The 14,561-nt window shown below is 34.7% G+C and overlaps 1 protein-coding gene across 1 annotated transcript in view; it reads left to right on the plus strand.

Annotated features, from left to right (window-relative positions):
• SOX5 (SRY-box 5) overlaps nt 1–14,561 on the plus strand; it is a 133,231-nt gene that overhangs the window by 17,706 nt on the left and 100,964 nt on the right. The window contains exon 2 of the mRNA XM_008051465.2: nt 8,039–8,124. Within this exon, the coding sequence (XP_008049656.1) occupies nt 8,039–8,124 (86 nt within the window). The remainder of the gene's footprint in view (nt 1–8,038; nt 8,125–14,561) is intronic.

The following is a 14,561-nucleotide window of genomic DNA, read 5'->3' on the forward strand; positions in this document are numbered from 1 at the left end:
GAAAGTCAATTTCAATAACTTACACATGATTGAACTTTAAAAGTTACAATTTTCCATTATCTGATTTTTACCAAGTATTTTATGTGGTATTTACAAAATAAACTTGTTGTAATATTTTTTAGTACAGTTAATTGAGGGAAGGAATAAATAGATGACAGCATTTACTTTAATAAAAGCTCCATTTTAATAGCAAATTCTGTATTTCTCTTTGCCATTAAGAGTGACCCCTGACCTTGTTTTAAAGTTTTACAGATTTTGTGCTCACTGTGGAACGCTGATATATTCATGTAATTTATCTTAAATTTTTCAACTTAGGAGTTAAATTGTTATAATATAAATTCTCATGTTATTTTATTTGTATTTATTTTATAACTTGGGGTATAGTTCAGCCAAACTAGTTCTTGGTCACCTGAGTCTGGAAATTTGGTGATAAGGTAGAGATATGCTTTAGGTGTGTTTGTGTATTGGATGGAGATAGTTGCAATAGTGTGGTGCTTTTAGACACAGTACTCTTAAAATCAGTTAATGTTTTATTTATGACATATTTATATCTTGGAAATTACATATGATTAAAGGTATATATAATAACAATAGCAGTCTTTTAGAATTTTGCTGCCAATATTTTGTTTTTCCCAATTTACCTGAACACCAAATACATTGAAAGATGGCTGTATATTGCAAATGTATGAATTTGTTAGGGCTGCCATAAAAACTCCACAGACTGTGTGGCTTAAACAACAGAAATTTATTTTCTCACAGTTCTGGAAACTAGATGTCTCAGATCAAGGTGTTGGCAGGATTGTTTCTCCAAAGGCCTCTCTTTTTGGCCTGTAGATGACTGTATTCTCTCTGTGCCTTCACCTGGTCATGCTAGGTTCTGTGCTGTTTGTGTCCTAATCTGTTCTGCTTATAAGGACAACAGTCATATTTGATTAGGCTCTTTCATATGACTTCATTTTACCTTAATTGCCTCTTTAAAGGCTCTAACTCTAAATAAAGTCAATTCCGAAGTCCTGAGGATGAGGACTTCAACATATCCATCTGGGGATGGCACAATTCAATTCATTACACATATATAAAATTATTTAGCTTATATAAACTTTTCATATTCAGGCATACCTCATTTTATTGGACTTTGCTTTACTGCATTTCACATCTATTGAAATTTTTTACAAGATGAAGGTTTGTGGCAACTCTGCATCAAGCAAGTCTGTCAGTGTAGTTTTTCCAATAGCATGTGCCCACTTCATGTCTCTGCTACGTTTTGATAATTTTGTAATATTTAAAACTTCATTATTGTATTATATGTTGTGGTGGTCAGTGATCGTTGATATTACAATTGTAATTATTTGGTAGCACCATGAATTGCACACATAAAATGACAAACTTAACCGATAAATGTGTGTGTGTATTCTGACTGCCCCATCAGCTAGACATTCTCCCATCTCTCTCTCTCCCTGCACCCTGTAATTCCTGAGACACAACAATATTGAAATTAGTTCAATTAATCATACAAAGGCCTCTAGTGTTCCAGTGAAAGGAATAGCCTCATGTCTGTTATTTTAAATCAAAAGCTAAAAATGATTCAGCTTTGTGAAGCCAGGTGTGTTGAAAACTGAGAGAAACTGAAAGCTAGACCTCTTGTAGCGAACAGCCAAGTTGTAAATTCAAAGAAAAAGTGTCTGAAGGAAATTAAAAGTGTACTCCAATGAAGACACTAATGATAAGAAGTGATACAGCCTTATTCAGATGGAGAAAGTTTGATTAACCTGGATAGAAAACCAAATGAGCCACAACCTTCCCTTGAGCCAAAGCCTAATCAAGAGCAAGATCATAACTCTCTTCAAACTTTGAAGGTTAAGAGCGATGTGGAAGCTGCAGAAGAAAAGTTGAAAGCTAGCAGAAGTTGGTTCAAGAGATGTTAGGAAATAAGTCATATCCCTAACATAAAAGTGCACAGTGAAGCCACAGTGCTGATATAGAGGCTGCAGCAAACTATCCAGAAGATTTGGCTAGGATCATTGATGTAAAGGTAACTACACTAAACAAGAGATGTTCAATGTGGATGAAACAGCCTTCTGTTGGAAGACAATGCCATCTAAGACTTTCATAGCTAAAGAGGACAAGTCTGTTTCTAGCTTCAAAGCTTCAAAGGATAAGCTGACTCTTGTTAGCTGCTAATGCAGCTGGTGAATTTATGTGGAAGCCAATGCTCACATAAATTTTCATTTTGAAAATACTAGGGATTTTAAGAATTTTACTAAATCTACTCTGCTTGTGTTCTATACAAGGACCAGCACAGCCTGGATAATAGTATATCTGTTTACTGGATGGTTTACTGAATATTTGAAGCTCCCTGGTAAGACTTAACTGCTCAGAAAAAAAGCTTTCTTTCAAAATATTACTTCTCATTGACAGTGCACCTAATCACGCAAGAACTCTGATGGAGATGTACAAAGAGATGAATGTTGTTTTCATGCTTGGTACCACAATATCCATTTTACAGTCCATAGATTAAGGAGTAATTCTGATTTTCAAGTCTTCTTATTTAAGAAATACATTTTGTAAGGTGACATATATAGTGATTTCTCTGATAGATGTGGACAAATTATATTGAAAATTTTCTGATTTCACCACTACTAATGCTATTAAGGACATTCATAAGAGGAGGTCAAAATCAACATTAACAGGAGTTTGGATGAAGTTAATTTTAATGCTCATGGATGATGTTGAAGTTCAAGACATCAATGGAAAAGTAATTGCAGAAGTGCTGGAAATAGCAAGAGAAATAGAATTAGAAATGGAGTCTGAAGATGTGACTGAATTGCAGCAATCTCAGGTGAAGATGCTGTGAACGTTGCTGAAATAACAACAAAGGACTTAGAATATTGCATACACTTAGTTGTAAAGCAGAGGGAGGATTTAAGAGGATTGACTCCAATTTTGAAAGAAGTTCTACTATGGGTAAAATGTTATAAAACAGTGTCAAATGCTTCAGAGAAGTCTGTCATGAAAGAAGAGTCATCAATGCATTCATCTTCATTTTTGTCTTATTTTAAGAAATTGCATAGCTACCCCAGAATTTAGCAACTGCTACCCTGATCAGTCAGCCATCAACCTTAAAGCAAGACCCTCCACCAGCAAAAACATTATTACTCTTGCTGAAGTCTCAAATGTTTATTAGCATCTTTTGGCAATAAAATGTTTTTCAATTAAGGTATGTACTTTTTTTTTTAGATAAAATGCTATTGCGGCAGTAATAGACTGTAGTATAGTCTAAATATAACTTTTATATATGCACTGGGAAGCAAAAAATTTCATGTGAATCCCTTTATTATGATACTCATTTTATTGCAGTGGTTGGAACCAAACCTACAATATCACCAAGGTATGCCCATATATATATCATTGATATATATATAGGCATATATATATATATATATACATACACACACACACACACACACACACACACATTTACACACATACAACATGACATGAATATAACACAATAGCTATTTATATATAACATGCATATCCACAAGAAAGATAACTTAATTTCATTTATATAAATTCGTGAATTTAGGAAATGAGAAATAAGATTCTTATATATGAGTATTTTAAAATTTAATGGAATAATATCGATTTTTAACTAATAAGCTTTAAATATATATATCATTTGCTATTAATAAATAGATATTAGTAATGCAAAAGTACCCAAAACACCTTTGTGGGTGTTTTGTTATCAATTCAAATTTAGAAATACGTCTTTGTCTCTAGAATAGACATCCAAGTCATCTTTAACACTTCCTACTCCTTAACTTCTTTAATGATGCTTGCTAAAATTGTATTTCTTGTCCATTGCTACTTATATTCAAATATTTTTTAGACTGGAGTATAAAAAGTTTCCCAACTCCCTTTCTTAACTTTATTTTCCTCTACCTTATCCTATCACCTTTCTATTAAACCAATTTTCTCTTCATTCATTTAGCATGTCATATTCCTGCTTTGTTGCATTTCTCCCTCCCTAAAACATCTCTTCTCCTTTCTACCTGCAATCTGCAAAGCCAAGCTCACTCTTATTTTCACCTTTAACTACAGTATTCTCTAAAGATTGAAGCCTAAAATCAGATCTCCCTTAATTCCTATAGCGTTCACTCTGGTATATGATCAGCACTGCTCAAATAAGCACCAAATGAGGAAAGAAAGAAGTAAATTCAGACCAAGTTTTGTTGTTTTATTATTTTTGTCCCACACAATATCCAGCAAAGTTCTTGTCACATGGTAGATTTTATAAGTGCTCATTAGCTAATTAATTTACAACAGGGAAAGTAAATGATACAAAATGAATTTTCATTGTGAAGAGCACTATAACCTCTATAGTTTTGCTTTAATTTCAAGTTTATGTTCACTAAATGAGAAATACAAATGAATCATACTTTTAAGCATTTAAATTGTCAATTCTAATAGTCATACTATAATATTTGCTATTTTAGCTAACTTACATGAATGCAAATTCAGCTTTCAGATATCTAAACTTCCCTTTATAATAAAAATTGGATGGTGTTTTGAAGATTAAATATTAAAAATATCAAATGATAAGCAAAGCACTGTCATGTCAGTTGTCCCCTCTCTTTTATCTTTTTTTCCCTCTGTTTACTTGGTCTTTCACATTAGCATGTAATCATGCTATAATTTTTCACATATGTACCTTTTTAGTAAAGTTTTATTGATCACACAGCTTCCACTAGCTACTGCAAAACACCTCAGTGTAACTATCTATTCCAGTACTTCTTAAACTCTAATACGCATATAGATATCTGAGAATCTCATTAAAATTAAATTATGATTCAGAAGGTATATGCTTCTGGCTTTAATAAATTATCACAAAACTTAGTAGTTTAAAACAATAAACATTTATTTGGACACAGCCTTGCTGGGTACCTCTGGCTCAGGATCTTTCCCATAGCTGTAGTCAAGATGTTGGCCTCGATGTTGGCATCTCTAGGCTTGACTTGGGGCAGAATCTCTTCCAAGTTATTTTCCTTGGCTGTTGACAGGCCTTATGTCTTTGCTTGCTCTTGGCCAAAGACATCTGTCCTTGGCTATGTGTGCCTCTCCATAGGGCAGCTCACAGCCTAGCTACTTGCTGCAGTGGGGGACAGTGGAGAGGGCAAGCAAGACAGAGCCAAAATTATTTTGTAACCTAATCTCATAAGTAAAATCTCATCACTTTTGCCATATTCTGTGTATTAGAAGGCAGTTACTAGAACCAGAACACATTCAAGGAGAGGGGATTACACAGAACATAAATACCAGGAAGTGGGTGTCATTGGAGGTTCTATATTAGAGACTGTCTGCCACTGTTAATTTAGGGTGGGCTCTGAAAGTTTGCATTTCTAAGAAACTCCTAGATGATACCACTGCTCCATACAAAGAATCTCACTTTGAAAGGCAAGGGTCCTGCCTTTAGTTCCTTTCTTTCTGTCATCCTCTATTGGTCACACTGTCTCTAATTAGGATATCTCACTCTCCACTCCACTAAAACTACCCTCGGTGAAGTTACCAATGACCTCCATATTATTAAATCCAGCATTTAAAAGAATTGACTACTCTTTCTGATAGTCTTTCTCAACTTGGCTTCTGGAACACCAAACTTACATTTCTTCTCAGTTACTAATTACTTATCTCCCTAACTCTCTATGTTAGTGTATCCACAGTCTAACTTTTGAATCTACAGTTAACTCCTAAATGGTCTCATTAAGATTTATAGCTTTAAATTCCAGATATAGCTAACCACTATTAAATTTATGTCTCCTATGTGGACTTTTCCCCGAAAATTCTAACAAGTTTATCAAGTATCTAATGAACACCTTAATTTGCATATCTAATAGTAATTTCAAACTTAAAATGTCTAAAACAGAGCTCTTAATTCTTTCCTCCACTTTCCAGGTCCCACCTGGCAGTTTTGCTTCTCACCATATTTACAAACCCAGTAAACAGAACAATTCATCAGTCATTAAAGTTAAAGGCCTGGAGTTATCCTGCATCTTTTTTTATTCTCATATGTATCAGTTATTAAGTTTTGTCAGTACATTCCTTAAATATCACTTGAATCCCCCCTCACTCTCCATCCCAGTATCACCTCCCTAGTCCAGACCATTGTTACCTTTTATACAGATTTCTGCATTTGTTTACTAGTTGATTACAACTTCCAACCTCCAACAAAACTAATGCTACTCAACCAGTTTGTTTTCCACATTCATGGTTTCCTTTGTCTTGTAGGATAGTTTAGATTTTTTAATATTGTTCATAAAAGTATAAATAATCTGGCTCCTTACTCCTTCCCCAATCCTGTTTTTTTCTACTTCCCTACCTACATTCTGTACTTCAGCAATACAGGGACTGAGCTATGATGTAATAATTCCATTTAACTTTGAATCTTCATGATAGTTGTTTCCCTCCCTGAAATACTCTTCCTTCTCTTCTTTGCCTGACTAGCTTTTCTTTAATTCAAGTTTCAGCTTAAACATGACTTTATGACTGTTTCCTGGAGGCCAGCTTTTACCTCTTGGACTGACTTGAGGCAACCGCAAGGGAGTCTATAGTATTATGTACTTCAATGTCTTAACTCTCATTATGTTTTATATTAATCATTTAATTATTTTTCTCTCATTTAATGGGAAGACCTAGGAAGGCCACATCCACAGAGGTAGATCCAGGTATTTTGGAGACTAAAAGATATAATCTGAGGAACCTGATTTTGTAAAAATACAAAAATGTTATATGTACACACCCAATTAGGTACAAAAGTGACTATTCATTTATGATAAGAAGTCACAACAAAGTATAAAATTATGAAAACTGACAATTATAAAAATATAGAGTGAACACACTGCTAGGGGCCCTTTTCAGAAGCCCAAAACCTCAGTCTTCATTATTCATTACAGTCCCATTACATCTTAGTTTCTTCAAAGCTCTAATTCTAGTGCCAAGAGCAGTGCTTACCACATAGCAGGTATTCAATAAATATTTTTGAGTGAATATATCAACTGCTATTTAGAGTTATATTTTGCTACATGCAGCATTCAACAAGTTTTTCATAAATTGGATTTTTTTAAAACTATATATTACAAAATTGTTCTTATGGTTATTATTTTCAGTTATTTGCTGTGGTCCTATTTCAGGTGATAGATAATATACATTACTTGTTATATCTGTTAGCATATCATTAAGCTCCGTACCCTTTTACTAATTTAAAAAACCCACTTGATTTGCTTCAGAAATATGCAGAATTGTCTTTTCTGTGAGTGTGTATGTATGTTTGTATGTGTTTGTATTTTTAGGTTACATAAGAATAGAACTTTAACATTAATTTTGGATTACTATGATTTTTCTTTAGACAAAATTCTTTGGGGGATGCCATCTACTTTTCATTTTCTTTGTAATATATTTTTGTAAATATTTATCTCTGGAATAATAAAGATGCCAATATTCTATATAACTTAAAGAATACATAAGGTATTTTATTTGCTGTGAATTTGACCATAAGATATTATTTAAGAGGTTATTTGAATCAAGATAGTGACATAGCATTCAAAAGATAAGCTACTTTACTTAAATCTTTATAGTTTAGTTTGTTAAAATAAAGGTAAGTTTAGTTAAGTTCCTTTTATAATAACATTGTAAATTTGTTGAGAAGTTGCTGTGCTCATATCAAGATTGTGTGTGTGTGTGTGTGTGTGTGTGTGATAAAGTGCAACCCTCTGATCAATGCGCACTTTTTCCTCCATTTTCCTAAATACATCATGAAAAAAGGATGAGGTTTCCGCCTTAATTGCTTGTGCCTTTTATTCACATTCCTCTCTCAGCCAGAATTGTGAAAAGAGTGTTAGTAAAAGGCTGCACAATAGAGCTTTTCATTAGGCCTCAGCAAGGCACACAAAAGAAGGCTTTTGGAAAGAGTGAATGCATGAGTTTAATTTGCAGGTGGAGAGTAGATAAAAGGTGCTGACGCCTCTATTATTCTCTTACTTAGGTGACCCTTACCCCGTTCAGCTGATCCCAACTACCATGGCAGCTGCTGCCGCTGCAACACCAGGCTTAGGCCCACTCCAACTGCAGGTAAGTCAGGAAACAAAACGGAGGAGACAAAGGTTAAGTAAATATCGAAAACAGCTATTATTGTGTTGAAGCAAAATAAAACTGGCTGGTGATATTTGTCTCACACTTTTTGTGTTTTTAAATTTATTTGTACTGATCCTTAACCCAAAACTGAGATATAATACTTTTAACTTTTAGCCCCATTTTCTGTACTAAAGATCATGTATTGTAATTTTTTTGTTGCCTAGTATGATTTAAGAAAGTGAGCTATAGTTTTGCTTTGATTACTCTGTGCTATAATTTTGTCACAGAATGGTCCCCATCAAGACAAAAAGAACAAAACACCCTACAAAAGATATTCAGACACATGTGGACCAAGGCAACTTAACTAAAAATGCATTTAAATCTTCTAAAATATTATTGAAGCACTCTATAGGTCCGTTTGTTCTCCTGCTAATGCCAGCTTGGTTGGGCAAGCAAGGAAAAGTACACCAAATAAACAGGTACCTAAATAAGCACAACTTTATCCCAGACATCCCAATTAAAACCTTTAAACCCTGCAGAATACATATTCCTATACATTCTTATCATCAACAAGAATGTCAATTATAACTTTACCAGAAGTCCAAGTGACTTTAGAAATTCTGCCCCTGAAGTCACAAAGAAAATCAACAAAATTATAATAAAAGTAGCTTTTACTATCTAAATGTTTGAATCAGTATTCCATAAAATATTCCATAGTTTCCATTGTTAAGGGCCTTCTAATTATATAATTAATGGGAATTGTATGTCATCTAAAGATAGGACTAATCTCTCTTGTGAGAAGTTTTATGTTTCTGTGTAGCCTGAAAGACACAGTATGCCTGTAAAGCCTGATATATAAAGCAGTTATGCTTCATAAAATCAAATTGTTTTCATTAAAGTGCATTGTCATGATAGATGATCTTAGTCTATAAGGAAAATATAGTTTTATATTGTAGCATCAAGAGACAGATACATCTGGTTTGCACATGGGTTTGTCAGAAGACCTGGTGGGTTTTTGAAAGGCCAGTTGAGTTTCACAGGAGGAACTACCAGTGTGAAAGCTGAGACATACTGTGTTCTACAGAGGTTAATAACATTCATTTCTATTCTACCTTTTCTATGGAAAACTACACTGCGAGTATCTGTTTCTTTGAGCTGGAAATACTTTGGGAAGTGTTGGAGCCATGGGGACAATAAAAGTAACATGACATTTGTTATCCTTTGAAATGGCATCTGGGGAATAACTATAACATGGAAAAGTGATTGTAACAGGTAAAACTAAAAAGAGTAGTGGAATTAAAGGAAGGAGGGAAGGATATCCAGCAGTAGATTTGAATGTAGAGACAGGAGTTTTAGAGGTTTAGGAGGCTGATTTTCAAAGTTAGTTAGACATTCTCCTTTCACCATGGGATGAGTGGTGAGAGGAAGTGAAAGGGAGTTAGAGCCAGCCCCAATGTTTCATTGTAGGATTGCAGTGGAATGTAGCTGTTAAGAACAATCTAATCACTTTTTCCCGTAGAGATAGTATGAGAATATTTGGCACAAATTGTTTTATTTTCATTCTTATGCTATCAGATTCTCTAAAGGTTAAAAAATTTAAACAAATAATTTTCTTTATCACTAAGCAAGAAAAACTTTAAACACCAAACATATTTGCTCTTTCAATTACTATAATTTGATCTGTAAATGGATAAAGTTCCTTTTATTATATAAGTGGTATCGTACCGATTAAAATCCATGAGTTTCAGTTGAGGTCTCAAATAATCAGCACTGTAGTATAACAAGAAAATTAATAATCCAAAGCTTTTTCATGGAAAACCATCAACTACTATTAAAATACACTCACATAAACACACAAACACACACATATATTTTTTGTGGTGAGAAAAAAAGAAAACTTATTCAGATGCAAACACATTCCAAAAGCATGTCATGGCAGAGAATCTAGTTTTTCTTTCAAGTGGACTTATTCTCATTTTTACTAAGGTGCCTACACTAACTCACTTTTCTACTTGTTCCTTAAACAAAATTCATATAACCCTGACCTTTACTTCATCTTTTCCCAGAACTGCAAGGGATACCTGTTACTCTCACTCCTTCACTTTAAAATAGCATCCAAATTCTTTTCTTCTCCACAAACCTGCCCAGATGGGTCAGTGAAAAACTACCATGCCTAATCAGAAGTTCTACTAGTCTTTATCCAAAATTTACCCCAGTCTTGTAAACCTATTTTTGAGACATTTCATCTCAGTGGAGTATAATGTATGAGCTAGTTTTAATTTTCTCCAAACTCTGCTTTTAATTATACCCCAATAAATCTCAACTTTCCAATTCCTAATAATACCTTGAGTAGACTCCATCATTGTCCGGTTCTATCGGTTACTAAGATTCAGTCCTACTGCAAACTTTAATCCCGTACCCAGTTTACATCTCACTGCTTCCCCTTCCATCATGAAGCAGGAGTCCCAGCTCTAGAGATCAGAAATGAGAACGGGTGCTGCTTACTCCTGTGCTTCTTCTAACTCCAACTTAGTGCCTGTGTAGATGTGGGTTGAGGAAGGTGTGTCTGCCACCAAGATACCATGGGATGGTGTGTGTAGTGTTTTTGGGCATTGAACAGCATCCTTGATCTGTTAAGAAAGGAGTGGTCAGGTCTGTTGATCTGTGCTTCCAACCCTCTTTTTCTTTGGGGCATCACTACCACTGGTGAGCAGCTTCCTGGGTAACAAAACACTTGCCTTCATTCATCCTTGATGTTTCTCACTGGAGACCCCTGTGATCATCTGCTGTGCCCTCTAAGAGTTGTGGTGGTACTACATCACAGTCCTGGTCCCATCCTGCCACAAACACCCTACTCTTCCCCCACGGATCCACCCCTCCAGTTTCAGAAAACTGCAGAAGAGAAAACAGGCACTATTGTGTCTTCAGTTACAGACACTTCCAAGCTGTACACTGTTGATTCCATTTAAGAACCTTCTCATCATACTGCTAATGGTGGAGGCTTTTGGTTTTTAGCTAAACAATCAGTTAAAGAACAACATGCAAGTTTTTCCTTTTTTCTGGCTTCTCCAGTTTTTATGAGTTCTGCCTCCTCGTTGGGTAGGGAGGGAGGAGCACTAAGAACCAAGCCCTCCCATAAAGCTGTAAATCCAATCTTCTCTCTCTTCAGCTCCCTCACCAAATATCTGCTCATATATATTGTGGGGGTGGGAAGATGGTGCAGAGGAGGGTGAGAAAGAGATAAGACCAAGAGTGTTGATTGAAGTAGGGCTAGACCAGTCAGGTTTTAATAATGGGAGATGATGGAACGGATGTTGTCTGGTACCAGTTGCTGGTGTCTTTCTTTAGAACCACTGGAGAATTTGTTGTTGGCTTATTTACTTACAGGTATAGTTTTCTGTCATTGTATAATCTGTTCTCATTTGTTTTAAGTAGAACTGTACTTCATAAGGCAACAGTAAGATGAGTTATAACAGGAGGAAGACCAGTTGGAGGAACAACTGAAATGGCCTCAACAAAGAAAAAGTGATTACCTGAGTTAATCCTCATTCAGTGGTAGTGAGAAGAGTGGGGAGGGAATATATATTTTAAACAAAACCAGGATGCTGTTTCCTTTCCCTTGGGCCTAAACATTATTATTTTAACTCAGTAAGTGTTGTAATAAGTGATGTCACTAGCTAATACCCGCTATTGTTTATGGAATACTTTCTTAAGCTTGGTAAGAGTTTAAAGGCATTATCTCATTTAATTCTTACTAGAACACTGTGCTATGTATTAACATCCTCTTTTGACAAAGAAATAAACTGGGCCACAGAGTCTGAAACCTATGATCTTTGAACAATTATATTTGCTTCTCCAAGTACAGGAGATTTTATTTTGAACTTTGGAGAACTCTTTAGACATTGGCTAACTCAGTAACTGGCTAATGAAATTATAATAATAACCCTAACTGCCACTAACACAGATACTCTGTGTGGTGTGCTTTGCAATAATGAAATGAGTAGCAGGATTCGTAATGACAGCTGTCTATTTCAGACTCTTAATTTTTCATTTCATGCCTCCTTACACAGATATATGTTAATTCAAATATTTCTTTTGAGCACTTAGATCTAATGAGAAACACTATAAATCTATTCCTACTCATGGTTGACTTTGTTTACCTACTGTATGTGTTTTCTGCTGAAATAACCTTTTACACAGAATTGTTCACATTTGGATAATATGATAAGTTAAACCAGAACTTTTTTTAAAGAATGAACAGAGAAAAGTACAATTATTTTAAAAGACAAACAAAATGACATGCTTTAGATAAACCACTGTTTATTACTTAATTATTATTTTATGTCCCTGAAGAACCTTACCATATAATAAAAACTTCATATAAAAAAAAAAATCACCTTGGGCAACCCTCTTGGGTCCCCTTCCACTGTGAGAGCTTTTCTGTCCTCTCAATAAATCCTACTTTCGAGGAAAAAAAATCAGCTGTATACTTTTAGAGGCAGTTAAAATATTCTAAACATTGTCTTATATGTATTTTTATTTTTTATGGTTTCTGTATATAAGTAATACCTATCTAGATTACGTACTTAAATGATACAAATTAGTATGTTGTGCCAAGATACCATTTTATTAATTTTTTAAACACTAAATCTGTCTTTGTCTCTTTGGTCTTTTAAATTATTTTGAGCTTCATATTGGTCAACTGCTTTTTGGACATCGAGAAGAAATATATAGATATTTGCAGATATTATGCACTGAGTCCAAAATGGAACTCACCAGTAGTTGTCTGTCTTGCTATTAGACCTGCTTATTCTTTCGTCTTAGTGAATGACTCCATTTCACCTGTTTCTCAACCCAAAAACCTGAAAACTGTCCTTAGCTCCTTTTCTTCCCTCTTCCCCTACATCTAGTCATTCACTAGCTATTCACCTCACCCTCTAAAATACAAGGTATCCATATGCTTCCATCATAACTATTACTCTTTGGTGTCATGCTACCCTTATAACTTGCCTAATTCATCACAACAGCCCCTAAACTGGTCTTTCTGTCTTGATCTTGCCCCTTTCAATGCACTCTCTATTATGTTTGTCAGAATGATCTTTCTGATTTTAGGTAATCTGGGCACATCCTCCTCCTTAAATGACTCTCTGGTGTTGAAGTTCTTTCTCCACTCTGGTTATTTACAAGTGGCATTTCTCTTCCTGGAACCTCATTACTCCCCATCTTTTTAAACCAGCTCTTGTTTACCTCTTGAGTTTCAGATTGCAACATTACTTTTTTCAGGGAAGACTTCATTGATCCCAAGTCTGGATTATAGTAGATCCTACATGTTCCGAGAGCACATTGTATTTCAACTCTCACAGCACCTGTAGAATATTTTAAATTCTACTTTTTGGCTTCTACCAGGTGGCAGAATCCATGAAGTCAGTGGTTCACCATCATTTGCACTTAACCAAGTGCCTGAAATACTTTATGGACTCATTAAATATGTGTTAAATAAAAGAGTGAAGAATGAATCTTAACAGTACATTTTCAATGAATTTTTTATCTGTTTTGTTTAAATAGCTATCCTGCATTATAATGTTGGAATTAAGCTGAATATTAGTAATGATTAGTTTTCTAAATTAATCTCTATCCTTTTAAAAGAGACACTTAGCAGAAATTCAAATATCAGAGGTGTCATTAGCTCATGGAAAAAATATAGTTTGAATTGAGTCCAATAATATGCTGAAATTTTACAATAAACTATTCTCATTCAATGGAATGAAAAAAACTTACGAAACCACCCTGTGTGCCTAGCAACTTGTTTGGCACTGCGGTATTTACAAAAGTCATTTTTATAAGCCATTTTGTGCCACACTGTATATGCAGCCTGTCCCAACTACACTAGATTCTTTTCTGTCCCTTGACTTCTCAAGGCCTGCTCCCGTCTTAGAATTTTGTACTAGCTATTTCCACCACCTGAAAGGTTCTTTCCTCTGGCTGGAAGGCTAACTCATCACTCAAGTATTTGCACTAGATATTTCTCTGAGACCGAGCCTAACCAACTGACTTAAAATCATAAAATGGACCTTCCAGAGATACCACATTTTCTAACTTTCTTAGTCTACTTTTTTCTATAGCACTAGTCATCTTCAGACACGCTGCATCACTTATTACATTTCTTATTTTTTGTCTATCTGTTCCAAATATAGTGTCCCTCAAGGACAGGAATTCTCATTTTGTTGTTGTTACTCAATAATGTATCTCAGGGTACCCAAAAGAATGCCTAGTAAATAGCTGGCATTCAATATATATTTGTAAAATGAAAGAAACTATCAAAGCTAATGGTCATAATAATTTTTAATAAACTAAAGCAGCATATTGATTTCTGGAGAAAATTATATTAATTTACTGGCCAGGGAAGTTTATAGTTTTTGTTGTTTTGTTTTGTT

The sequence above is a fragment of the Carlito syrichta genome, unplaced genomic scaffold (assembly GCF_000164805.1).
Source record: "Carlito syrichta isolate Samal-C Ts95f unplaced genomic scaffold, Tarsius_syrichta-2.0.1 Scaffold174567, whole genome shotgun sequence".
NCBI lineage: Eukaryota > Metazoa > Chordata > Mammalia > Primates > Tarsiidae > Carlito > Carlito syrichta.